This window comes from Schistocerca serialis, chromosome 3 (assembly GCF_023864345.2).
Source record: "Schistocerca serialis cubense isolate TAMUIC-IGC-003099 chromosome 3, iqSchSeri2.2, whole genome shotgun sequence".
NCBI lineage: Eukaryota > Metazoa > Arthropoda > Insecta > Orthoptera > Acrididae > Schistocerca > Schistocerca serialis.
Window position 1 is genome coordinate 375,323,823 of NC_064640.1, and position 26,072 is coordinate 375,349,894.

The following is a 26,072-nucleotide window of genomic DNA, read 5'->3' on the forward strand; positions in this document are numbered from 1 at the left end:
ATGGTCCACACTTCTGCAGAATGTGGAGGTCAAACCCAAAATAGGGACCATAGCTCATTAAGCCAAGAGGTAGGAGACTCCTTTTAGTTGCCTCTTACGACAGACAAGAATACCGTGGGTCTATTCTCGACCCCAAACCTGCAGAGGGGCACAACTTTACTAGCAGAAGTAGTATATTAATTAGTTCTGGAACTTCTTGTGGTGGGAGGTACCTGTTGGGGTGCTTGAACTTGCAGCCAGCTACCTCAAAAGTTGCACGTGGATGGTTATATGTGGGACTCCACCTCGTATTTTTAATTAGGTTTTTTATATAAAGGGCTTACCTATTTATTCTCATCCTATCCATGTGATGGGAAAATTGTTTAGATGGTAAATTTTGTGATGCGTTGCGAGCAGACTTTTTTTTTCACTGTTATTTACAAGTCTCACATGGGCACACCTGAGCCACAGGCTACTAATGCAGGTACAACATAGACTTGGTAGTTACACAGGAAACTACCCATCACAACCCCCTCAGATTTAGTGGTAAGATGGCCCAATGGATAGCCAGTCAAAAACTAAAAAAAAGCAAAATAGAAACAGTGAACGGTCCAAGAACAAAAAGTGCAATAATGAGCAGCCAGCGACAGCAATGGCATTGTGGGTAAGTGGTCATGGTGTTGGACTGTTAAGCAGGCAACCTGTGTTCAAAACTCCCTCAGGACATTTACTTATTTTTTCTCTCCCCCCCCCCCCCCCCTTATGAACTGTCTGTTTGGTCATTGAAATGTTTGTTCTCTTTCTGTAGTCTTGGCAGTTGTCATACTATACACTGGTTGTATAATATGTGCCATGTGGTAAGATGATGTCACCGTCACAAGTAAATGTGGTGACTAGTGAGAGCAGGCAAGATACCAAATAAATGTCTCACTGAAATGAAAAACAACAAATAAATGGGTGTGAACGATGTTTCAACAATGGAATTCAAGAGTGAAGCTTTCCAAAACAGAATGCAACTTCAAAAATGTTGAAAATATATGTTTTCACACAGCACAGAGAAACTGTGTGACTGTGAAACTGTTGCATTCATTTGTAGCAGCTTATGTGCAAACTATTATGTTTTCATCATGTCCTGGGGAGTGATCACATTTACGTTCGTATGAACACCTGTATCGGACAAGGAGGCATATCTCAGTCACTCACCAAATGTACAAGTTATGTGTGTTGAGAAGAGATTCTGGTATATGACACAAATACTGTCACCAATGTCGTGTATGAAACACCAGACATGTTTTACAGTGGCAAATTCCATTGACTTGTCACCTTGTCATAAAACTTTTGTGGTTCCCATTCAAAAGTCACTTCCTTTCGGCTGCTAACAGAACAGTTGTGCAGAATCAACTGTCATTATAGGTCCCTACCTTACATCTTGCTGTTGCAAATGGACATTACATCATGACACATAGAAAAATTTGAATAAAGCAAACAGTGGGGAAAAAAAGTTGGTACGAGGGATGTCTGAACATGGCTCGTCCATTTGGCAGTCCATCACCATAACCACAATGCCATTTCTTTTGCTGGTTGCTCTATATTGCACTTCTTGTTCTTGGACTGTTCACTGTTTCTATTTTGCTTTTTTTTCCCCCACAGTCCAGCTCACCTTCTTGCTATTTTCATGCTTGATCTGTGTTCAGTTTTTGATGGGATGTTCACTGGGCCCTCTTACCACTAAATCTGAGGGTGGTGCGATACAGAGTTTCCCTCTTTAGCAATAGTGTATTTGTTATTAAAAAATGCATCACGGAAATTGTTAAACATTTAAGCATCTCATATTTATGTGTGTGTTTTTCTGGGATACTGGGTGGCGGTCATGCTTTGGAGTGTTTACAGAAAATGCCATGACATCATGTAATGTAGCAATGATGTACAATTGGTACACAACAAGGGTTTGTTTAAATAACACACTGTGCTGTTTAATATTTAAATTCTCAGCAAGAGCATATTTTTGTTGTTCATAGTGCAATGCGGAAATTGTTTACCTTGGGCTATTGGCATATTTTGAAAAAATAATAATGTTCTGCAATAATTGTTAAGCATTTAGGATTGTGTATTTAGAAATATCTCAGAATTTAATTGTGGATGTTTGGAGAATATTGGTCAGAAATTATAAATTGCAATGGGAGGTGGTCATACAATGGAGTGATTATAGAAAACGGCTTAACATCATTAATTTATAGTAATTCAGACATAACTGTAACTTCAAAGTGTCTTACATTATAAATTTTGTTAGTATTTCCTGCCATTTTGTAGACTACACTAAGATGTCATTAAATTACAGCAGTTCAGCCACACACTAGTCACACACTGTAATGCCAAATTTCTTACCTCATTAGTTATGGCAACATTTACTGCTATTTTTTAAGGAGAATAACTCTCCTGATGATGATTCTCCCACCACTATGGTGAACAGACCTCAAATGATGAGACTGGAATAGTTTTAGAAGGAGATGGGGATGGTGCAGATTTTCCATCTTTTTTAAGCCTTCCTATTGGGCTAGAGAGACGAGGAGTAAAGGGAGGGGGAAGGGGAAAGGTGGTTTCATCTTACATCATTACCTGAACTAGAACTACTGCCTCCATTTTTACATCAAAGAACTGCCTGAGAGGCATGACCAGCGGAAGGGGATGACCTTCAAAGTACCTCACACAAGCACCCAACAGGCAAATGCTCATTATCAAGTTACACCATTATCTGATCTCACCTTATCCTATTTTGAGTGATGCATCACTCTATGTTCATCTGTGCCACTACCCACCCTGACCCTCTACTCAGATATGTGCAGTCTTAGAGATTTGATGTACAGTGAATGTTAAACTGTAAGCTTCTTAAAATCAAAAGACGAAGTCAGTCTAACACTCAGTAAATGAGTGTTGGGGCAGATGCGAGAATACAGCAGAGTTGTCCTGGGTGAGGTCCTTGTGGAGGTAGCCTTCCTCTGGCCTGTTATGAAGTGTCAACTGTCTATGTGTATGGCTGTGTGTGTGCGCCTGTGTATATAGTGTGATATTCCTGTTATTTGGATGAAGGGAACAGGATGAAACATGCCACCAGCAACTGGAAAATAGCCTGTTCCTCTCAAATGGCATGAAAGGTCCCATTGAGTTTGAGGTCGTCATCCAATAGACCAGATTGTCATCAACAGTAATAAACACCCTTATTCCATCAGATACTGTGAAGAGGTTTGGTAATCAATGCACATTACTAGCACGAAGTTTGGTGCTCAGGAACTAGACGCCATCGCCTCTCCTCCACTTGCCTGCAAAATAGTACCAAGTAAGGCAGCTAGGTCAGTTCATGGACAGGCAATGAATTACCTCCCCCATCCCCCTCACCTCAAGGCCAAGGCCAAGGCCAAGATCACCCCCTCTGCCTCAGCCATACTAGAGTTCTGGGACAGATTAAGTCCCCCAATCCAAGATGGCTGACTCAAAGACAGAGAACGGACTTCTCCAATCCTCTCTCCACCCTCGATGCCACAACCAGGTTCTGCAGTTTCTGAGACAGACAAAGGATTTTCCCTATTCTTCCCCCACCCATCCAAGATGGGCACTTCTGTGGAGGATTGCTCTCATGAGTGCAACTGGTCAGCCACGTTTAATGTTTAAACAGTTACCAACATCACCAGTACCATAAAGAATTTAGAGCATTACTGTATGGTATCTGTCCCCACCACTGCCACAACCATGTAGGAGGTTGTACATGTGTATACAGGGCGAAGCAGCTAGGACAAGCTATCCCAAATACACACAGAATGAATAAATGTATTGAGGTGCAGTTTTCGCCAAGTTATAGTGGACTATATGATGAATTTAACCGATTTTGTGTCAACATATTTATAATTTTCCCGCGATTTACATTTTATGAAAAAACGTCGTGGAGAAAACACTGACATAAAATAAAGCTGGCATGATGTTGGCCATCAAGTAGCGTTTACAAACATTACGTGGTTAAGTTTCTTGACACCAGGGTGCTTAATTCAGCGGGTTTGACCTAGTAAACATGTAAAAGTTGGAACTATTCATGCTGTATCTCCTACTGCTGCCAAGCTCTACTCTGCGCTCTACTGCACATGTGCAGTTTCGTGATTGGGATTCCCGTGACAACTTTGTCAAACCATATGTAGTGTGTTTTGTCATTTGGCCACTTGTAGTGCTAGCTGACACCTTCGCTCACTTTGCACTGCTCAAATGTTTTTTGTTTAAATACACCACCAATTACTTATTTCTTCATGTTGAGCAAAACGTGTTTCAAGTATTTAGTCTCGTTGTCACTTGCAGTATTTACATATGTATTTTTTGTGATGTTACACACACAATGCAAGTGATAGTTTGCGTGTGTGTGGTTTTCTACATAACTGAGGAGGCACAGTACCTGATAACCTCAAAAAGACAACTACAGTGCAAGAGATGCATAATACCACATATGCCACACCACACAAAATACATATGCAAATATTTGCACTCTAGAGCAAGAAAAAAATTCTCGGAATGTGTCGTACTGAGCATGAAAAAATACATAACTGGTGCAGTGTTTCATTATTTAAACAATGAATTATAGATGCAGGTTCCCAAAAACATTGACTATGAAATATGAAATTCAAAATTTTTCTACTTCCCAGACAATTATTGGTTCCTTTTACACCAGTGGATTTTTATTAATTAATAAACCTTCATCAGATAATAAACAATTCACCGATGAGTATTTTGATGCCTATTATGTACATATATCATACATAAAGTGCAAAAATGTAAGGGGGTAACATATAATTAACTTTTACAGCTTAAAATGTTATTTCTCACATTTTACATCATTTGTTTGGAGTCCCTTGAAAAGTGTAAAATTGGGGTTTCATGTATTTTGTCTTACTTACTCTCATCACAATCAGTACCAGTATTCATTTCATCACTCTCAGTCATATCATTTTCTTCATTCTGTTCCCACAGTACATCATCCTCACTGCCATCTAGCACATTTGATATGCAGCATTTTTTGAGCCCCTTGATGATGGATCTTGGCAAAGCAAGAATCCCCTTGCACAAAAGAGTTATGGGTGGCTTCTTAATCTTACCAGACAGTGTAAGGGCATGGTCTTCTTCCAGAAGTCAATCTGAATACATTTTTCTGAGGTTTTCCTTGAATGGTTTGTTCATGGCCACATCTAGTACCTGTAGTTCTGAAGTCATTCTTCCAGGCATTATGACAATATCTGTCTTTTGTGCAGCAAGTTTATCTTTTACTACAGAAGTTAGATGTCCTTTAAAAGTATCCCGAACTACCATGGCTCTCTTAGCAAGCAGTGCCTCATGTCTGCGATTACAAACAGCAGACAATCAGTCAACCGTCACCTGAGTTTTCATCCAGCCCTTTTCTTGGCATCAAATCACTAAGTCCACAAGAAAGTTTTCTTTTGGCATGGTTTTTCTGTTCAGAATGAGATAAGAGGGTAACTTTCCCATAGCAGCCGTAACACCTAACATCACAGATATTCTACATTTTCATTCCCGGTTCCTCTTAACTAGATACTTCTGTCACTTTCATGTCTACGGTCCTATTGCTCGGCATGTCATGAGACTGGAATTTTATCAACACTGCCAACTTGATTAAAACAGTATGAGTGACACTTTTGCAACTGGATGATGTTATGCTGGAAGTTGACCAGCTTCTCCTTGAAATTTGCTGGCATTCTCTGTGCTAGTGTAGTACTTCATCGGAGAGCAAGATCATTTCTCTGCATAAATCAACAACACCAACTAATACTCACACAGAATTCTCATTGTGCAACATTTAAGACTTCTGTGACTTCCAAGGCCTTCAGTTGGGGAATTCCTCATGACACAGGCATTCCGTCTTTCCTCTTATCTTGCACACTTGAAAAAAACCTTAGCTTCAAGTTCTGGATACTTGTCACATTTTGGTCCCTGTACGATTTTCTAATTGAAACTGATTTTTTACATTTTTCTTCTGAAGCAATCTACTGTTGCACATTAGATTCATCCAATCCATACTTTCTTCCAGCCTCTTTGTTGGTGGTTTTGGCATAATGCACAACTGTAAGTTTAAAGCTTGCATCGTAACTATGTCAAATTCCTTGGCTTGATGACACTTTTCACTCTAAATAGTTGTTCATACCATCATAAATCAGATTTTCTTATCATTATCCAAGTGAAACGGATTTAACGAAACAATACTGGTAGACCTACACTGTGTCAACACCAATAAAACACTGGCAAAAGTTTGCATTGTTGCACAATAAAATGCCTTGTCAGCAAGTTTGGCTATAAACACTAGCTGTATTGTTGCAAGTGAGCTTGATGTTCGTACAGCAATGGTTTATAAAACAAAAGGTAGCAGATATAAGCTGCAACATAACTTTTCATGGGTGAAATTTGGATAAAACATGTGGCTTATTTTCAGGGTCAAGACAGTAGTTTTCTCCACTTGCACTTCACTTTTGTATGACTGCAACTTTTGTTCCACGAAAAACCAATACTTTTACCCTGTTAAATGCATCTGCTTCCTTCACATTCCTCCTCCCTACCTACCAACAGCACATATTGTTAACGCACTCTTTATACAATTGTACCAGTGTTTTGTAATATTATAATATTAAACATTCATGCTCAGTGCTCACACTTTCTGTAATTTGAGATGTCTTCTGTCTTTCAGAGATCTTCTGGAAATTCACAAACAAGTGCCAAAAGAACAGTACAGGGTTTTTAATTTTAAAAAAGGCAACTGAAAAATTTCTACAAAATGATAGTAGGCTTTTTACTATTTACAAGAAAAATAGCACAGATCACATAGACAGATCTCTCATTACAGTTGTGAGACAGCACCTCAATCTTCATCTTTTAACTGCACCACCACTTTGCCTGTTGTTTCATGCCCCTCCATATATTCAAATGCTGAATTGACATCTGCCAAGGGAAATATTTTGGAAATTGCAGGTGCTGTTAAGCCCTGCTCACACATGTCTATGGCGTCTTGGACCGTTGTTCTGAAAGACAATTAGAAAATGCAGAATGTTTCAAATTAAAATAGAACTAAATATAATTATATAACATATTTAAGTAGATAACTACATTTTGTAAGACATGGAAAAGGTTGGGTGACAAAGTGGCATCAAATACCGTGAACTGAGTTACTGTTCGTGCGCAGACATAAGGTAGCACAAGAGGACTAGTTAATCAGGAGGAAGTGTGTATATGTGTGTGTGTGTGTGTGTGTGTGTGTGTGTGTGTGTGTGTGTGTGCGAGAGAGAGAGAGAGAGAGAGAGAGAGAGAGAGAGAGAGGAGGAGGGCAAAAAATTAAGAGAGAGCAAAAAATAACTATGTGATGTACAGAAAAATAATTTGATAGAACACAGACAACTTGTGAAACCTACTGATTACCAAGCAAAGTTCAGGGAGGAAACTTGCAGAGCTGTACAGAAGGAGATGGTAGTTCACAAAAGGAAAAGTGGAGTAATCTAAAGGCGGGTCCACACTGAGTGCGCCGCGCCGTGCTGCTGCACCCCGCGCACAGTTGTAGCAGAGAGTAGAGTGCTGTCCGTGCCGCTCCGAGGCGCGCACTGTGTTCCAGTTGGATCGCGCGCATGGTCTGAAGATCGAGCGAGCGAAGCCCCGTCTAAACTGAGCGCGCGCAAACATGCCACTTCCTTTGATGTACCGACAACAGCCAGAACATGGCGCGGCGCAGCATGACACGGCGCAGCGCGGTTCGCCGTCCACACTGAGCACGCAGAGCTGCGCACAGCCATTTTGCGCAGCACAGCGTGGCGCGGCGCGCTCAGTGTGGACCCGCCTTAAAAGTTCGCAGACAAAACAAACAACAGATATGTCTCCTCCAGCTACTCTCAACAGAAAAAGGCAAACTGTTATCTTCAAACACATCCAACAAGTACACATACAGATGGTCTGGAATGTGTAATTTTTATTTTGTTTATTTATTTATTTAAATTTCCTCCCCACACCCAACACCCTCCACACACACACACACACACACACACACACACACACACACACACACACACACACGCGCGTGCTTTATGCTCCACTGTGATCCCTTCCAACTTACATACTCCATTCTCTGGATACCTCTGTGTTAATAGAAACATTCTACTCTTTTATTTTTTTATTTAGGTTGCTTTAAACAACACAAATATTCATACCATTCTGATACACAAGCCACCTGTGTGTTCTCTCTCCAACCATCCATGACACAGTAGTGTCAAAAACTTTGAATAAACTAAATCTTGCCAGCAATAACAAATGTAATACAGATCTAAATATTCCAGAAAAAAATTGTAGATTTAGAACCTCTCCATTTTCATTATGTTCACTTTACTGTTAAGTAATTTTACAGTTTGTTTCTCTTATTTATCATCAAGGACTTGCTAACTATAAGTTATGTATTTTACGTAGCCTTGTGTACAAGACGTAACTGAAGAAGCATATCCAAGATGGTCACACAATGAAATTTAAAATAAAATAAAGTTGTTCTGTCATCCTCTCTTTTGTATTGCACAGACCTTGATAAATTGTCATATAATTAAGAAAACTAGTTGGTTTCTAATGAATTTTGAAGCGTAGCATGTTACATAATATACATACCTATAAATTTCTAAATCTGCTTTCCGGTATGATCCCAGAGAGATTCCAACAAGACTCATAGAACATGGTAAAAGAATACCAGTGGCAACTTGTTGCACAGTTCTGGATGCAAAACCTGCCAGGATGACTGTACCTTCATGGGCTACACTGAAAATATGCAGAAAGAGCTGTGTTACAACAAGCTAAACACAGATAAAAATCATCAGTAAAGTTTTCCAAAAGTCACTTGTTAATCTTTCTACCAATTATGAAAGTTTCCAACAGAAGTAATAGCACTTTGTGTAATATTTCAGTGCCTGTGTTAGTCTGATTATGATGCAAAGTTCCTTTGGACATGCTTGCGTGTCCAGAGGAACAGGCACTGTGGCGAATACAACTGCTATGAAATATGTGAACAACTGCAAATTTGTTTCATAACACTTTGTGTCACAGGTGTATCTAAGATAAGAACTACAACACTTTACTTGTGGCTAAGGGCAGCATTCCACTTCAGTAAGTTTTTGGACAGGATCAGTGATGAATAAGTATGATTTTAGTTGTGCTCAAATGCACTTGACTATAGGAGCTCCCACAATGACAAAGTATTCTGTTGAAGCATTTAGTTGTCTATAAAAGTATCCCATTACATTGGATTTAAAATGATGTAAAGACTAAAATAAATACATTTTGGAGAGTTCTGCCTCCAGCAAAACAAAAATTCTGTATTTTGTTCTTTTGCCATACATATTTCACTCTCATTACACTATTATCAGTAAGTTTCTTTTTATTTTAATTAGCACCACATATGATTATCCATATTGCCATCTGTCTTCTTTAGTTTAAATGGATGTTTTTATACAATTTGTCATCTACAGTATTTTTTGCATTACTAATTACATCACACTATAAAAAGGTATAGTTGTTAATAACCCAAATACCACAGTGCTTTACTCAGCGTGGACCTATTAGAGGTGGTATATTGTTGCCTTCAACCTGCCTTTGAACCGACTTATCCAGCCAGTTTTACGTGGATTATGAACCACAGTGCAACTCTGCATTTTTCACAATAACAAACACTGCCAGGCATGAAAGAGGTGAAAAGTGATACATAAAAATACATTAGACTAATCTCAATGTAAAATTCAACAAAAACACTCAAAATGGATAGTCTTACACAAAAAAATCAGATCAATTAAATTCCTTCTAAACTTCAAAAGACCATTAATGGCCCACCTTATATCACAATACCCATCTCTCCCAGATACTGCTGGCAAAGTTCTTTATTTAAATTCTGTTCTTTCTTAACAGCTACTGTCATTGTCATTGCAATCCTCTCCTCATTCTTTAGCCCTTCAGCCTTTATAATACTACACATATATTCAAATGTGCTATATATTAATCTATATTATTTTTAATACCATTTCCTATTACTGCATTATCATCATCATCATCATCATCATCATCATCACAACAGTTTGGTATGAAGCATCAGGCTTGGACAGAATACCTTTATAGTTTAAACTGAAAATACTGCAAAACTAGGCCCTTTCCTAGCTCACATTTAATGAGCAGTTCTTGTAAAGATCACTTCTGTCTATAAAGAAATGCACAGAACCACAAATTAATATCCCTAATACCTGTCTTTTGCACTATCCCATGGCATACAAGTTTGAACATTGTGATGTACCTGTAGAAAATAAGTTTTTCTGAAGAATCACCATGTGCTCAGGATAAAACCCCTCACATGAAACACAGCTAAAGTTATTAACCCACAATATCTTGCAAATGGTGTACGCTGGTGAACAGACAGATTCTGTCTTTCTAAATTTCTTAAATACACTCTCTGGCCCCTATGCATGCAGTTATTCGGCTTGACATTGATTGACAGAGTTGTTGGATGTCCTTCTGAGGGATATCATGCCAGCTTCTGTCCAACTGACAACTTAGATTATCAAAATCCAGGTCTGGTTGGAGGGCCCTGCCATAATGCACCAAATGTTCTCAATTGTAGAGATATGCAGCAATCTTGCTGGTCATGGTAGGATTTGGCAAGCTCAAAAACAAACATTAGAAACTCTCACCGTCTGCAGGGGACATTATCTTTCTGAAATGCAACCCCAGGTTGGCTTGCCACGAAGGGGAAGAAAACAGGGCATAGAATATTATTGAAGCACCGCTGTGCTGTAAGGATGCTGTGGATGACAACCAAAGGAGTCCTGCTATGAAGATAAATGGTACCCCAAACCATCACTCCTTGCTGTTGGCCCATATAGCAGGTGACAGTCAGGTTGGTATCCCACCACTGTTCGGGGCATCTCCAGACACATCTTTGCTTGTCATCGGGGCTCTCTTTGGTTGTTAATTTGTGGCACCCGCAACACAGTACAGCAGAACACCGACTATATTCTATGCCTTGGTTTGTTGCCCTTCATGGCAAGCCATTCTGGGACTACTTTTCACCAAGAGAATGCCCGCCAGCACACAGTGAGAGTTTCTTCTGCTTGTCTTCGCACTTGTCAAACCCTATGATGGCCAGCAGGGTCACTGGATCGCTTGTCTTCATGCTTACCAAACCCTGCCTTGGCCAGTGAGGTCACCAGATCTCACCCCAACTGAGAATGTTTGGAGCATTATGGGCAAGGCCTTCCAACCTGGTCAGAATTTTGATGATCTAAGGCACCAACTGAACAGAAGATGGCACAATACCTGTCAGGAGGACATCCAACAACTCTATTAGTCAATCCAACTGCTTGCATTTTGGCCAGAGGTCGACCAGTACATATTGACTTTTTTGTGTATATGTTCGACACTGTACCACTCTGCTGACTGACAAATAAGATGTGATGGTACAGATTATATTCTCAACTATCTCAATCTATCAAAGAATTATTTACTTATACAACTAAGCATGCTATACTGGGCAGTGAATGTTCAACATGAAGTAAAATAACATCAGATATGCCAGCAGAAAGTACAACAGGCCTGTTTATTGTTCTTAACCCTTACATTCATGGTGTCTTCATATGAGGACATACAAAATAAATGCTTAGTATATTGAAATTCATTAAATTTTACCATTTTTTATTGTTTCCTCATATCATCACAAGCAGAGAGTCTATTTGAGAATAGTGTCGACATCTCCTGTCAATCTGTGGTACCCCAAAAAAAAAAAAAAAAAAAAAAAAAAAAAAAAAAAAAAAAAAAAAACAAACAACTGAATGTGCACAGTCACATAGGCACTTCCCAGTAATCTTTGTATCTCCCATCAGCCAGTTAATATCTTCTGAGTTTAGGTAAAAAAAAATTATTTATGGGTAGAAAGGTGCATTCTTGAAGATGAAAACTAAAGCTGTCTTTCAGAACGAAAGGTATGTGACATATTTATAATTTTATACATTTCTCCAAATGAGGACATTGTGCTTGAAAGGTTGTAATAGCATAGAAATTTACAGTGATTTCACAATGTCCCGAGTCCAAGATGGACGAAGGCCACTTACAGAAGAAGAAGTTATAGAGCTCCTTAATTCACCTGAAATTGACAATGTATTTGATGATCCTGGTGATAAATTTGAACAAGAGGATAATGATGGAGGTAATGTTAGAAATGTTGTATCATTCGGTATATTGTAAGCTGAGTAGCCTAGACGCAAAGCCCACTAACAGCATGATAAGTGACACTGAGATAATCACGAAACATTCGTCCCATCCAAACGACTTTTCATTGACTGCGAGAAAGTTATTGTTGCGTATGAATTTGTTACAGCGCAGCCAACCTATAGCTGAATAAGAAAAATATCCATTCTAATCATAACAGAATGGAAGGTAGCTTTGAATGTCCAGATTGGTAAGTCTGATGTCTGTTCACATGCTTTGAATCCGGACATGGCAGGGTGACAGCCACGCCTACTGGGCATTTAGCGGGATTTGCACCCGAAGACAGCAGTTATCTGCTTTTGAAACCAAACACGATTTTCGACAGCCATTTTTCGATAGTTTGTAGCCGGTTTTGCTACCTGGAACATATTCCACCACTTAGGTGCTGAAAGAATCTATACAGCCATGTGCCCACCTCAAAATCGACATAAAATTAATTTAGTGGCTATTTCACTTGGGTTACTCAGATGCACGTTTTTTAGAGTTTTTATTTTCGTAATAGCATTTTTTACTACAGGGTTTGGAGAAAAATGTTGAAATCGACTGGCCAGAAGTTATTCAAGTTTACAATCAACATATGAGAGGGGTTGACAAGATAGATTTTCTGATCACAATTTATCGCACATTCATCAGATCACGAAAGTGGGCGCTTCACATGTTTGCTCATGCAATTGATATTGCATATGTAAGTGCATGGATTAAGTACAAGAAAAATGTATCAGAATTAGGTGTTCCTAAAAATAAGACTCTCGATTTGCTTCACTTAGGGCATGTGTGGCCAAAGTACTGACAAAAATAGATAAGCCAGCTGCCAAGAAAAGGGAGCATCCCATTTGTGAGAGTCCAATGCTATCTTCAAGAACTTCAAAACGAGCCAATGCGGAAGTTTGTCCAGAACTGATGTTCCTTTGGACGACATTATGCATCTTCCAGTGGTCAGTGACAAAAATCATTTGACAGGTGCAAGAAACCGTGTTGCAAAGGTAAAACCACATTTTATTGTGTAAAACGTAACATTCACTTTTGTCTCAATAGAAAAAAAATTGTTTCTTTGATTATCATTCTTTACAAGTGTAAAACCATAGTTCATGTATATAATCAATAAGTAAGCTTTGTGTAATTTATGTATTTTCATGAAATAAAATCAAATAAAATACTTTGACTTTTCGACTTATACTGCACCCACCTGAACACTATGTCCTCATTTGGGGACGTGTTGTATCCCCCCTTGGGGGGGCACCTCGGAAAATTTTATACATTTGAAAAATCATAATTCAATTTGAAGAACTGGATAGCAAAGCCATGATTTTTTTTTTTCCAGGAAAAAAATAATTTGTGACGGAGAGGGTTAATATACACAATTTATCAGATGAAATAGACAGCACTATTGTAGTGAATGGCATTAATCAGTACAGCAAAAAAGGCTATATATACAGGATGATTATTCTTAAACTTTTGCAACTTGAGAGGGCCCCCATGAAAAACGAGTGATCATAGGACAATGAAACTTAGTGGAAACATTTGAAAGGAGATGCAGAAGAGAAATAACAAATAAACCACTGAAATAAACACATTTTAATTTCCACAAGAGAGAGTAACATTTGTTAATTATGTACTGTTTATGGTCCAGGTTACAAACATTGCTCAGTGTGATGACCATCTGTACCCTTGACAGCCTGGACATTTGTTCAAATACTACAAGGGCAAATCAGAAAATCTTTGATCTTACTTTTTTTTTAGCCACATTATGGCTGTAAATCCAAAGTCAACATACCCATTCCCAGCATTGGACATTTCTTACTTTATGCCGGCCTTATTTGGCAGTAGCTCCACAGCACGGTGTTACTCTAAGTTGTTAAAGATGGCAGTTGTGCTTAACATTTCCACAGCATTAGAACCGCAAAGTGTGGTTCATTTTCTGTGGAGCAAGAGACGAACACACACTGAGCTCTACATGGAAGTGCAGCCCACATATGGGGAAAACTGTCTCGCTTTGAGAATGTGAGGTGGTAGTATTGTGAGTTTGACAAATGCCATGAAGTCTTGCATTACAATGAATGGTCCACTGAAAAAGTTACTGGTAGGACAGCAACTCACAAGTAATAAAGAAGCCACGACAGCAGTCTGATGGTGGTTCCATAGTCAGCCAGATGAATTATGCTGCAGGGGCATCTAAAACTTAGTGCTGCAATGGAACAAATGTGTGAACCAGAGTGGGGACCATGTGGAAAAATAGCATAAGGTATGGAGAATAAGATGTATATTTGTCACTACCTGTACGTTCCTTACTTTGGCTAATAAAAAATAGGGGCAAAGACTTTCTGATCTGCTCTCATATTTCACAGTTGTTTGCAGCACATTTTGAGCAGTGTAACATGGGATGTTTAGTTGTCATGAGCGATCTCACGCACTGCTTGAATATGAGACAGTGCATCCAGCATTCTCAGCCATGACAACAGTAACTTCTTCAACAATTTGTGGCGCAACTGGCTGTTGTTCTCTCCCAGGAGCACTTCTCAAATCATCAGTTAATTCAAACTTCTGAATATGTCCTTCAACCCCACTGTGGAAAGAAGACCTCTCTGTATTCCTTTAATGCATCAATACTTGTGAAGAGCAGCAGCACTATTGCTGTTGTTTTGATAAAACAGCTTTATGAGTAAAGCCCTGCTCACCTTGTCCAGACCCATATAGAGTGTCTGCAACCATAAGGCACACAGATGCTTGTGTTTCAACCCAATGTCATTCATATCTGTACTGGAGCCTAACTGCAAGTCATGACATAACCTACTAACAAAATAAATCCCGCAGCGCAGTCTCAACACCATTCCAATAAAATTGGGTACCCATATGGTAAATAGTTTTTGTCTATACTGGCTCAATTACTGAAAGTTTAATAATAACCACCCTGTATAATGATCCAAGGTACTAAAAATGAATGATGATTTCCTCAAGAAAAAGACTACTGTTGGACAAATTATGCTGAAGAATGTTTAATATTTTCTTACTTTTATTCGCCTATGAATGTAATGATTCTCATAAAATGATTGATTTATAACACCATTGTTTAATTTTATTTATTTGTTAAGAAATGTTGATATGAATATATGTCTACAGAAGTAAACTTATGATTAATTTATTTAATAACTGAACATATGCTGATAAATGCAACTGAGATTTTTTCATATGACAAATATTTTTATTTTTTATTTCTTTTATCCACAGCTGGCAAATGTTTGTGAAATTTATGTGCCACAAGAATGTAGCTAATAGCTGACTACTAAATTTAAACATGGAATTTACAGCTGTGTACACTTTGAAGTCATTCTATACGGACATAGTATGTTATGTTTAACAAATTTTATGATAAGAACACTTGCTGACTTTGCTGCAGCACTGATTGACGCATATTTCAAATGAAAATTGATTGAGTTGTCTGGAAAGAGATTGCCATTTGAAACAGGAAAATGGGTTGCTACTTACAATTACCACAGCCACTGTGTGAATAATAAGTAGAGTAATTGTCACATTGTTGTCAGAGCAACTCATAAAAGTTGGCATACGAAGGATAGCTCAATTTGGGTTGCAGGCAGAGCACTCACAGAGGCAACAAATTGTACAATCGAGAACTGTCATCCTGTGGCTGCCAAGTTTTCACGACTTGGCAGCATGTGGAGACTCAGGTAATTAGGAAAAATCACCGTGCAATATTTGAATAGGTTATGATTAAGACAGCTTATAACAGAATACTGAACCCCCATCCTGACAATAACCTTTTAACTACAGTTCAGTTTGGTTTCTGTAAAACCTTATGTTCAGCACAAGCAATATATTTCTCACAACCTCTAAGTCCTGGTAAAACTACGCATAAAAATTATCCTATTGGCATTTTTAAATATTTTGCTACGTCCTTTGATTGCCTGCATCATAATATTCTGCTACGGAAACTAATATGGTATTGTGATGAAGGCATTTCTCTTGTATTGACACTTTGAGGACTGGGCTGCTGGAGTGTTGTTCAACTGGCTGAGACTGCATATTTTCACAATTCTTCTGCATTTTATGTAACAAGGTCTATTGCACTGAATTTAGATCAGTTTATTGCATCTGAAAGGTGGATCTTTTTTTATGAAATGCTGCAAAGAAACAAAGTTCCATTCATGACAGGTTTTTTATACTGAAATGAAATAAGTTGTTTTCACAACATAAAATTTTTTTGTCTTTAATTTCCTACATGGAGATTGTTCCACTATAAAGTCAAGCGCCGGCATGCCAGTCAGAAACGTTAGAGCAGAGAGGGCTGTGAGACGGTGACAGCCTATTGCACACTGACTGACCCCTCTCCAGGATGACAATGGGACTGCAGCAGTCTCTTGGCGAAGAGGACATAAGCACCGCACCGACTGGTCGTGGTCCAGTTCTACATAAGCGTCAAGACCAGTAATCTGGATAGAAGCATCCATTGTATTACTTCACTTCTATTGGAATCAATATTCTGAAGACATTGATTATATAGCATTTCGTTCTTTGCTTGTGACACATATATGTATTTCTCAAAGTTAAGTATTGTTATTGATTCATTTCATAACAAACCCTTTAACACGATTTGCTTGAATTGTTGTCTAGCGACCCAAGAGGCAGGTCTCCTAGACACCCCATCTTTGTATTGAATATTGTGAAGAACCTAAAGCGTAGCTGCTTTTGTGTTTTGCTGGCACCATAATTCTACACAGGCTTTCCTTTGCAGGGATGTGTTTACTTGCTTTAATGGTCTCTCCTGTAGTGTTTTTGCTAATCAGTGTTTTCAGGTTGGTGTTGCAGAAATTTTCTTTGCTTTTGTACTTATTTTTATTGCTTGCCTTGTCTGTTTATTGCATTTGTCTCTCTCACAATGAACAACCCACCTATCCCACCCCCGTTCAGGCGCCTCAGCTGCAAGTGATATATACAACGCGGCTAACACAAACGTTTCAGTTTCAGAGTCAACAAATCACAACTCCACTAAGTAAGGTATAGCAGCTACTCACCGCTCAAGCTACCAGTACAGTGCAGCAGGCATCTACAGGAGCCCCGAGTGCCATACCACCTTTTCACCAGTTTAATGAACAACAAGAGGAATGGCTCAGGTGGTTGCAACAGTTTGAAGCCCACGTAATTTCTCACAATGTACCAGGTACTGTGAAACTCCATTATTTTTTGTCAACAGTAGGAAGTGCAGTGTTTCGCCTCATTCAGAAATTATTCCCAAATGCCGCACCGAGTGAACTTTCCTACGATCAGGTTGTAGATTTGCTAACTAACTATTATGACCAAAAAGTGAATGTGGTAGCAGCTAGATACCAATTCTTTACTTGCAAGAAAAGGTCAGAACAAACTTACTGTGAGTGGGTAACAAATTTTCAGGGTATGATGAGGAAACGCAAATTCAAATGTGCTTATGGTGCTTTATATTCAGATGTTATGTTGTCAGATGTTATGTTGCGTGATGCGATTGTGTACAATGTACCTGATGTCAGATTTAGAATACAAATTTTGAAACAGTCAGATTCACCATTTCAGCATGTAGTGCAAATACTAGATCAGTACAAGTCAGGAGCCGTGTCAGCCAATAAATATGAGCAGCCACCAATTTGTTGGGTTGAGTCTTCCCTTGTTCACGACTGGCCCAGTAGGCAGCAGAAACCTGCATGAGCCATGCTGCATAAATAGTTTTCCATGCTGCATGAACAGTTCTCTAACCAGGCGGCTACACAGGCAAACAGAACGAAGTCATGTCCTCTGTGCTATTAACGACACTACCGCCAAGACTGCCCGTCCCAACAAGCACAGTGTTACGCTTGTGGCAACAAAGGACATGTACAATCCGTATGTTTGCAATGGAATAAACGTAAGAATGCTGCCCACTCACAAAAATCTAGCCCATGTAACCAATGCCATGTACTCAAAGTGTGCTGCCGGCATTAGCAAAATTAGGAAGCAAACAGTTTCTTCAGTGCTACGCCAGTCCAACAAACTTTTTGTTCATTTGCATATTTGTGGAAACCGTGTGCAATTTCAGTTGGACACGGGTACCACAGTTACAGTGCTGAATCGTAACACATATGAACTGTTGGGCTCTCCATGCCTGTCTAAGACTAGCACACACCTGATGGCTTATAATGGACAAGACATTCCAGTTCTTGGAAAATGCACTTTGCCTGCCTGTAATTTTCACTGAGCTACAATTACGCAATTGTGAGAACATATTTGACCTTGATTCATTTGATTTGTTTGGTTTTCACATTCATGACAATATGTTGTCTGTGACTGCATACAATGCAAAAGACAGTGTAGTTCACTTGCTCCTTGAACTTTTTCTGAAGGTTTAGGCAAGGCTAACAATTTTGTTGCACATATCACTATGAAAGACAATGCTCAGCCGAAATTTTGCTGGGCCAAAACTGCTCCCATTGCATTATGGGACAAAGTCGCTGCTGAACTTAAAGAATTGCAAGATAGCTATTGTGCCCATACAAGCTAGTCAATGGACAAGCCCACTGGTTTTGCTCCCCAAACCTCCATGTCGCATTCGCACCTGTGTTGACTTCAGGTCTATAGTTGGCCCACAAACTGTGATTGATTCTTATCCTTTGCCACACCCAGAGGATCTTATGGACAAATTAAGTGCTGGTTGTTACTTTTCAAAAATTGATTTGCACGACTCTTAGCTTCAAATACCACAAGATGAAGACTCTCAAAAAGTGTGTGTTGTGAACGGTCATTTGGGCTTGTTTAAATATTTGTGTTTGCCTTTTGGCAGTGCTTCCACACCTGACATTTTCCAATGGTGTTTGGAACAGCTGACTGCTCATATACCAAACTGTTCAAACTATTTGGACGATATTGTCATAGCAAGTCGTACACCTGAAGAACACATTGCAAATTTGCATGCTTTGTTTCGTGTGTTATCTGATGCAAGACTAACGTGTAGACTGGAAAAGCATGATTTTTTTTTAAAACCTGAGTTGCAGTACCTTGGTCATGTCATAAGCAGTCAAGGTGTAAATCCTCTTCATTCACATTTGTTAGCCATACATGAACTGCAAGTTCCTTGCAATGTCACCAAATTGCAGTCAGTCTTAGGGAAAATGAACTATTATATTTGATTCATATCAAATAATGCACAAATTGCAGCCCCATTGCATCACTTGCATCGCCACAATGTCCCCTTTGTTTGAACAGATGAGTGCCAAGAAGCTTTTCAAAAACTTTAAGATGCATTGCTCAGTGATCGATGCTTGGTTCACTTTGATCCTGCCAAACAAGTTGTGTTGCAATTTGACGCTTCCTCTTATGGAATCGGTGCAGAGCTTTCACACAGAATTGGTGATAAAGACAGGCCTATTGGTTTCCCATCAAAAGTGTTGTCCAAAGTTCAGTGTAACTATTCACAAATAGCGAAAAAGTGTTGGCTATTGTGTATGGTGTCACCAAATTCCACCACTATTTGCATGGCAGAAAATTCTACTTAGTAATGGATCACTAGCCACTGCAGTCGTTGTTTAATCCAATGAGGCCGGTTCTTGTATGAACTGCCCAAAAATTGCAAAGATGGGCTTTGTTGTTATCTCAATACCAGTACGAGATTGTGTATCGTCTGACAGCTCAACATGGTAATGCGGATGTACTTTCACAGCTTCCAATTGGCCCTGATACAGACTTTGACGCTGAGGGTCGTTGTCTGACACTATGCCTTCAGGCAAACCTATGAGGCAAAATATAGAGGATATCACGTAGCACAGTTCTGGTGTTGTCCTCTATATTTTGCCTCAAAGGTTTGCCTGAAGTCATAGTGTCAGACAACGCCCTCAGTTCACGTCAAATGAATTTGAAACATTCTGTGAATGCAATGGCATACAGCACCTAACTAGAGCACCGTTCCATCCACAGTCAAATGGCAAAGCAGAAAGTTTTGTCTGAACCTTCCAGCAGCACATGGCCAAACTTTGCACTGCACACACCAGGGATCAAGCACTGCAACTGTTTCTCATCTCCTATCATTTGCATCCACAAGCTGGACCGTCACAGGTGGAACTGCTTCAAGGCCGCAGCCGTTGGACACTGCTCCACCTGATCCACCTTCTTCAGCATCTGGCGCCAAAGGAAGGCCACAAATATTGCTACGAACTGCATGATATTGTGTTTTTTAGGATTTTTAGTGGCAGCAGACTGTTGGTGCGAGGCGAGATCCATCATTGAATTGGCGCATGCATGTAGCTCATTTCAGGCTCAGACAGATTGCAGTGCTGACATCACAATCAAATTTGCCACTGTCTTGTGCACACTGATCCTTCTGTATCATTTTCCCCAGATTCACAGATCTCAAGGACAGCGAGGCCACAGCAGCCACCAGTGGGTGTCATCACGACACCGCGGGTCAACCCCATGGAGACAGAGCCTTCGCCTCCTCTCGTCATACCGATGGAGCTGGACCTGAGCACGCCGCAGCAGCCGATGTCTTCTACATCTTGCTATGGGCCTCAGAAGGTGGACACGTACCATTCTGGTCATTTTCCGGGGTACATTTCACCCAAAGCGCAGGCTGGATAGCGGTGTACGAGTGCAAGCCTAACGTCCCCTGCAGCCACACCTTCCGGTTCAGAGCAGTGTCCATGATCCTGCTTCCCCTCCCATTATCGAGCTCCTTATACAATGACGGTCTGTTGCTTTGGGGGGCGGGGAATGTTCTGGTGTGAAGTCAAGCGCTGGCACGCCAGTTGGAAATGTTTGAGCAGAGAGGGCTGTGAGACAGCGTCAGCCAACTGTGCGCTGACTGATCCATCTCCAGGACGACAACATAACGGCAGCAGCCTCTAGGCGAAGAGGACATAATTGCCGCACCGACTGATTGCGGTGCAGTTCTTTGAGTTCTACAGAAGCATCAAGACCAGTAACCTGGATAGAAGCATCCACCGTATTACTTTAATTGTATTGGAATCATTATACTGAAGGACATTGATTATATAGCATGTCGCCCTTTGCTTGAGACACATATATGTATTTCTCAAAGTTAAGTATTGTCATTGAGTCATTTCATAATAAAACTCTTTAATATGATTTGCTTGAATTGTTGTCTAGCAATCCAAAAATCAGGTTTGCTAGACACCCATCTTTGACAACTAGGCAGGATACAACAGGGATAAGATTAGAATTCACTTGTACTAAAAATAAAACTGCTTCAAAATGTGTTTTTTTTTTCATTTAAAATTATCTAGTTACATTGGAAAACAAATTCCTACTTCACATTCTTTGCAATAGTACCTGGTATCTCATTGCCACTTTGCCAGATCTTGTCTTGCTTTTTTTCTGCACAAACTTTTCATCTCCTCTGGGGCCATTTTTGACTTTTCTGAAGATGAAATCTGTTTAAGAAAATGTCTTGAGTCTGTTTACAGGTGAACTTTTTGGGTGGAATCTGATTAAATGAGGCCATCTTTGTTCATCAAAGCCTCTGCCAATTCAGTAATGAACTGAACACGATGTTTATTAGTAGGTCTCTATTTTTTATATATATTATATGATGATCAACATGGGGAAACATTGCCTTTCCTCTCGGATGGGTAGTAGCCCATTAGCTGATCACTGTCGTCCACACCAGCCTTGATTCCATTGTAATCCAAGACACAATCAGGTTTCATCTTCTCTATGATTCCTAGCTTCGTACTGACACTGACATTAGATGCTCTCGTTTTGTGTTTTGTTGTCAAAGTAAGTATATCCCTTGTGTCTTCCCATTTCACAAACAATAAATGGTCTCATCTGTGAAAAGGAAGTTCATTTTTTTTTTTCAGTCTCTCTGCTATTATATCTTTAGCTAGCCCTTTTCTATTTTTCATTGCTGTACCGACTGCCTTGGTTTTGTTTCTCTATAAGTGATCGATTAGTTCAGGGCGAGTGTAAAAATCATCCATATATAGAATACAGCCTCTATCATAGAAACTTTCACACCATCTGTTTACTACATGCAAAATGCTGTTATTATCATTTGCCTCACCACCAGAATACATTTCACATTTCAAAAAGTTTTCACTTTCACTTTGACATAACATAAAAAAGTTATGCTATATTTATTAGGCTCATTTTTCAAGTAGATCTTGAAACAACATCTGCCACAAAAAGGGTAAATTCCTTTTTCTATAGCCACATTTGCTTCTGGTTTGTAAGCTCTCTCACTTTTTGTCACGAATATATCAAAGTTGGGTCTTGCCTTGTGAACAGGATCATGCCCTTCTTGATTTTTTGAAATAAAAGTCACATTATCTATGAAATGTAACATTCACTGAATTGGAAAGAAAGGGGGGAAAAAGAAAAAAAAAAAAAGAAACTCTCTCTTGGTAAATACTTTCCTGCACAGGAGGTCTGCAGTATGGAATCTGTAGACGAACAGTTGGTCTATTTTGGTTTTCTAACAAGGCACATATGCATAACCACACCAAAAATATATATATTTCACTGGGTTTCACAGTACTCCACTTAAACCAAACTGAGTGTGGCTTCGGGTTCCCATTTGCATTTAGCTTGTCAACAGTTGTTCTAGTTGTCCTCTCTTTTTACCAGAAGTTCTTAATCAAAAACAGTAGGTGAAACAATCAAACACAGAAGAGTTCCAGTCAACTTGAATTTGATTTCTGCTTGATTCTGGAAAAAATTGGAAGCTGTGCAGCAGTAGTGTTGTCATCTGTCCACTGCCCAGTTGAAAGAGGTATACTGATAGGTCAAGAAAGAGGTATCTCTGATGCAGCATCGGCATCAGCATCAGGTGCTTCATCATTACGGCTCACTGACTCTTTATCATCAGAATGCCTTCTTCTTGTATAGCGTAAATAATAAAAATTAGCTTTCTGGTGTACAGTAGACAATATGTAAGCCTACAGAAAAGATGCGACAAAACAAATAGCTTACCATAACTGCTTTTGAAACTAGAGATTTATTCATCAAGCTCAGAGTCACTACTGTTCAATAAAAACTCTATCTCATCATCATGTAGGGCCATCTTGAAGGCAAACACGAAGTGTAAAACTGACAACACAGACAAAAATCAAGGGCCTTTGCTTCACACGTAACTCATAGGCACTGCACATGACGCCAACGCTGCAAAGCAGGTAACATTTCTTTCCCAGCAATATGATTGACAAGTGCTGCCAACTGTATTCTTTTATAGTAGTACAAGCATCACAACATCACAGAATGAATTACCAATGTAAAAAAAAAAAAAAAAAAAAAAAAAAAGTTGGGAAACACTTACAAAGCTGAGAAATGGTCGACGTAGCTCCTATTTCATTCGTCTCTTTGGAGTAAATTCGTGCAACGTAGTACAAGCTATGTTGCTTTTCTTGAATGTGTTACCAATATAAAATGGAGCGATCACATTAACAAATGATACCACAGGAATAAGACTAAATTTAGAATGGGTAAATGTTAAATGTGGTGTCCTAAAGATTTGGTGTTTACCACATTCCCGTTCTTGACTTATGTACATATTTGTCTGTGCATTGGAGGACTCTTCAAAATACTATAAAGTTTGTTGATGACACAAGTATACTGATAACTGGGCCTGACACAGTGAATTAAGAAAGGGGGGGAAAAAAAAGCATGCACGCACACACTGTAACTGTTTCACAACAAAGACATTAAGGGTTAATCTTACAAAAACTCATGCTCAGACAAATAGAGGCCAGGCACACATTGGATAATGATCGTTGCATGAGTTTCCTAGGCATCCAGACGGATAATAAACTAAGATGTCACCAGCACAGGAATAACTTAACCAAAAATCTCAGTCGTGCCTGCTTTGCTTTTGGAAATATCTCTCGCTGTGTTTATTTGCAGATGAGGTTGCTAGCATACATTGAGTACTTTCACTCGATACTGTCTTGTGGCATAATCTTCTGGACATCTAAAGTTAAAATAGTATTTATTCTGCAAAAATACTAGTAAGAAAGTTATGAAAGATTGATAACTGAGCATCCTGCAAAAACCTGTTCAGGGACCTAGGGACTTATACTGACATGGCAATACATTTACTCCCCAATAGTATTCGTGGTTAATAATAAATGGGACTTTAGGATGAACTGTGCAATTCACAACCACAATACTAGAAGTAAAAATGATTTCCATGTAGAGTATGCGTCCCTGTGTAAGGTTCAGAATGGAGTTTTATATTTTGGTTATAACGCATCGCCAGTAGACAGTCAGGAAACTCAAAATCCCCACACATTCAAACACAAAGCAAAAGCCACTTCTACTGTAATATGCTACAATATTTGGACTCACGGATATAAAATCTGCTTAACTCTAATGGTCATATTAACCCTCGAATGGGTGCGCTTGTGTATAAAGTTCACCAACAAATAATAAAATGATTCTGCACCGTTCCACTTTTGTTTCACAACTGCAGACCCGTACCTATACCTTCATTAATGCTTCAGGTAACACAATGATAATTTGTTTGTCATTTGTCCAAGCGAGCAGCAGTAACACAAAATACAAAGTGAGCTAGGCAGAAAAAATATGATCTGTGCAAAAAAAATTACTCTGATTATGAGCTAGCAGCCTAATACCACAATGAGGCAGTTGTCTACGAGATAATTAGTGATAGAATAGGCAGCTGGATGAGATCTGATGCCACTGCACTGCTTAATGCTTCAAGTGGGTCATTACTGTCTCTGTAACACCTGTCCTTGGTAACAGGGTGTTGTACTGAACATTTATTGCATTATTGTTTAATAAAACAGTGGTGTAGCTCATATTATGTAAGTTTATTTTCTTGTTGTTTAAATAAACTAAGATTAAATTGTGATTTTGATCATACATGACTCACATTGGCAACATAAATGAACAGGGTGTATACATGGACAAGGAAAAAAAATTCCCGGATTTTTCCCGGATTTCCCAGTTAAAAATACTTTCTCCCAGGTGACAGTATATATTGCCTTATTGATCCTTTGAATGGTTATGGTTTTATACACAGGCGTACAATTTCCCGGTACTGTAGAAAACGAAACTCAGGGAAAAAGAGACGTTTTGGAAATATCTTTAATGTGCAGCAACATGTACGCTGCGTATTTTCATATTACAACAACACACATTTGAATTCCACCAAACACCGCATGTTACTTTCCAAATCATTTAAATCGAGATTTCAATGCGCTTTTGTAAGCCGTTCGTAGCTCATGTCATGTGATCTCACCAGCCGATGACAGCGGATATTCAGAGCATAGGACACGTGATGTAGTCAGCCAACACCAACATCACTGTTAAATAGCATGAACACACAAACAGAGAAAGTTTATAGTTTAAATTAATATAGATAGTGTTGCTACAAGAAAAGCAAAGCTTTCACATATAATATTGGTCTCAAGCTGCAAGAGAAGCTAAGCTTTCGCATATACTGTTGATCTTTTTTGCACGTGTTACACTTACGATATATCACACAAACGTGCCAGTAAAATTTTTAATAAGGCATAAATGTCTAATCTTCAGGGTTCGAAATTCTTCTAACTGGCTCATCATCAAAGAGTTGATTTTTAAATGAGAGTCAAACGCTCTGTGATTTAATGAATTCATGGTACATTCTTGCACATAGCTCAACTTACGTAAAGGGATATTTACTTTGAAAGTAACGCTTTTCAAACCACCATTCGCAATATTTTCCCGCGAGCTGTTAGAAATAGGTTCGTTTCAGCAGTTGCAGGAGAGTGCAGATAACAGGCGACACCGCGCTTGAGTAGCTATCATGACGTAGGAAG

The 26,072-nt window shown here is 39.2% G+C and overlaps 1 protein-coding gene across 1 annotated transcript in view; it reads right to left on the minus strand.

Annotated features, from left to right (window-relative positions):
* Positions 1-6,741: 6,741 nt before the first annotated feature.
* The window catches only part of LOC126470200 (quinone oxidoreductase-like protein 2 homolog), a 51,203-nt gene continuing 31,872 nt past the window's right edge, over positions 6,742-26,072 (minus strand). The window contains exons 5-6 of the mRNA XM_050097871.1: positions 8,653-8,799; positions 6,742-7,037 (exon numbers count right to left, since the gene is read on the minus strand). Coding sequence (XP_049953828.1) covers positions 6,878-7,037; positions 8,653-8,799 — 307 coding nt within the window. The 3' untranslated portion in view covers positions 6,742-6,877. The remainder of the gene's footprint in view (positions 7,038-8,652; positions 8,800-26,072) is intronic.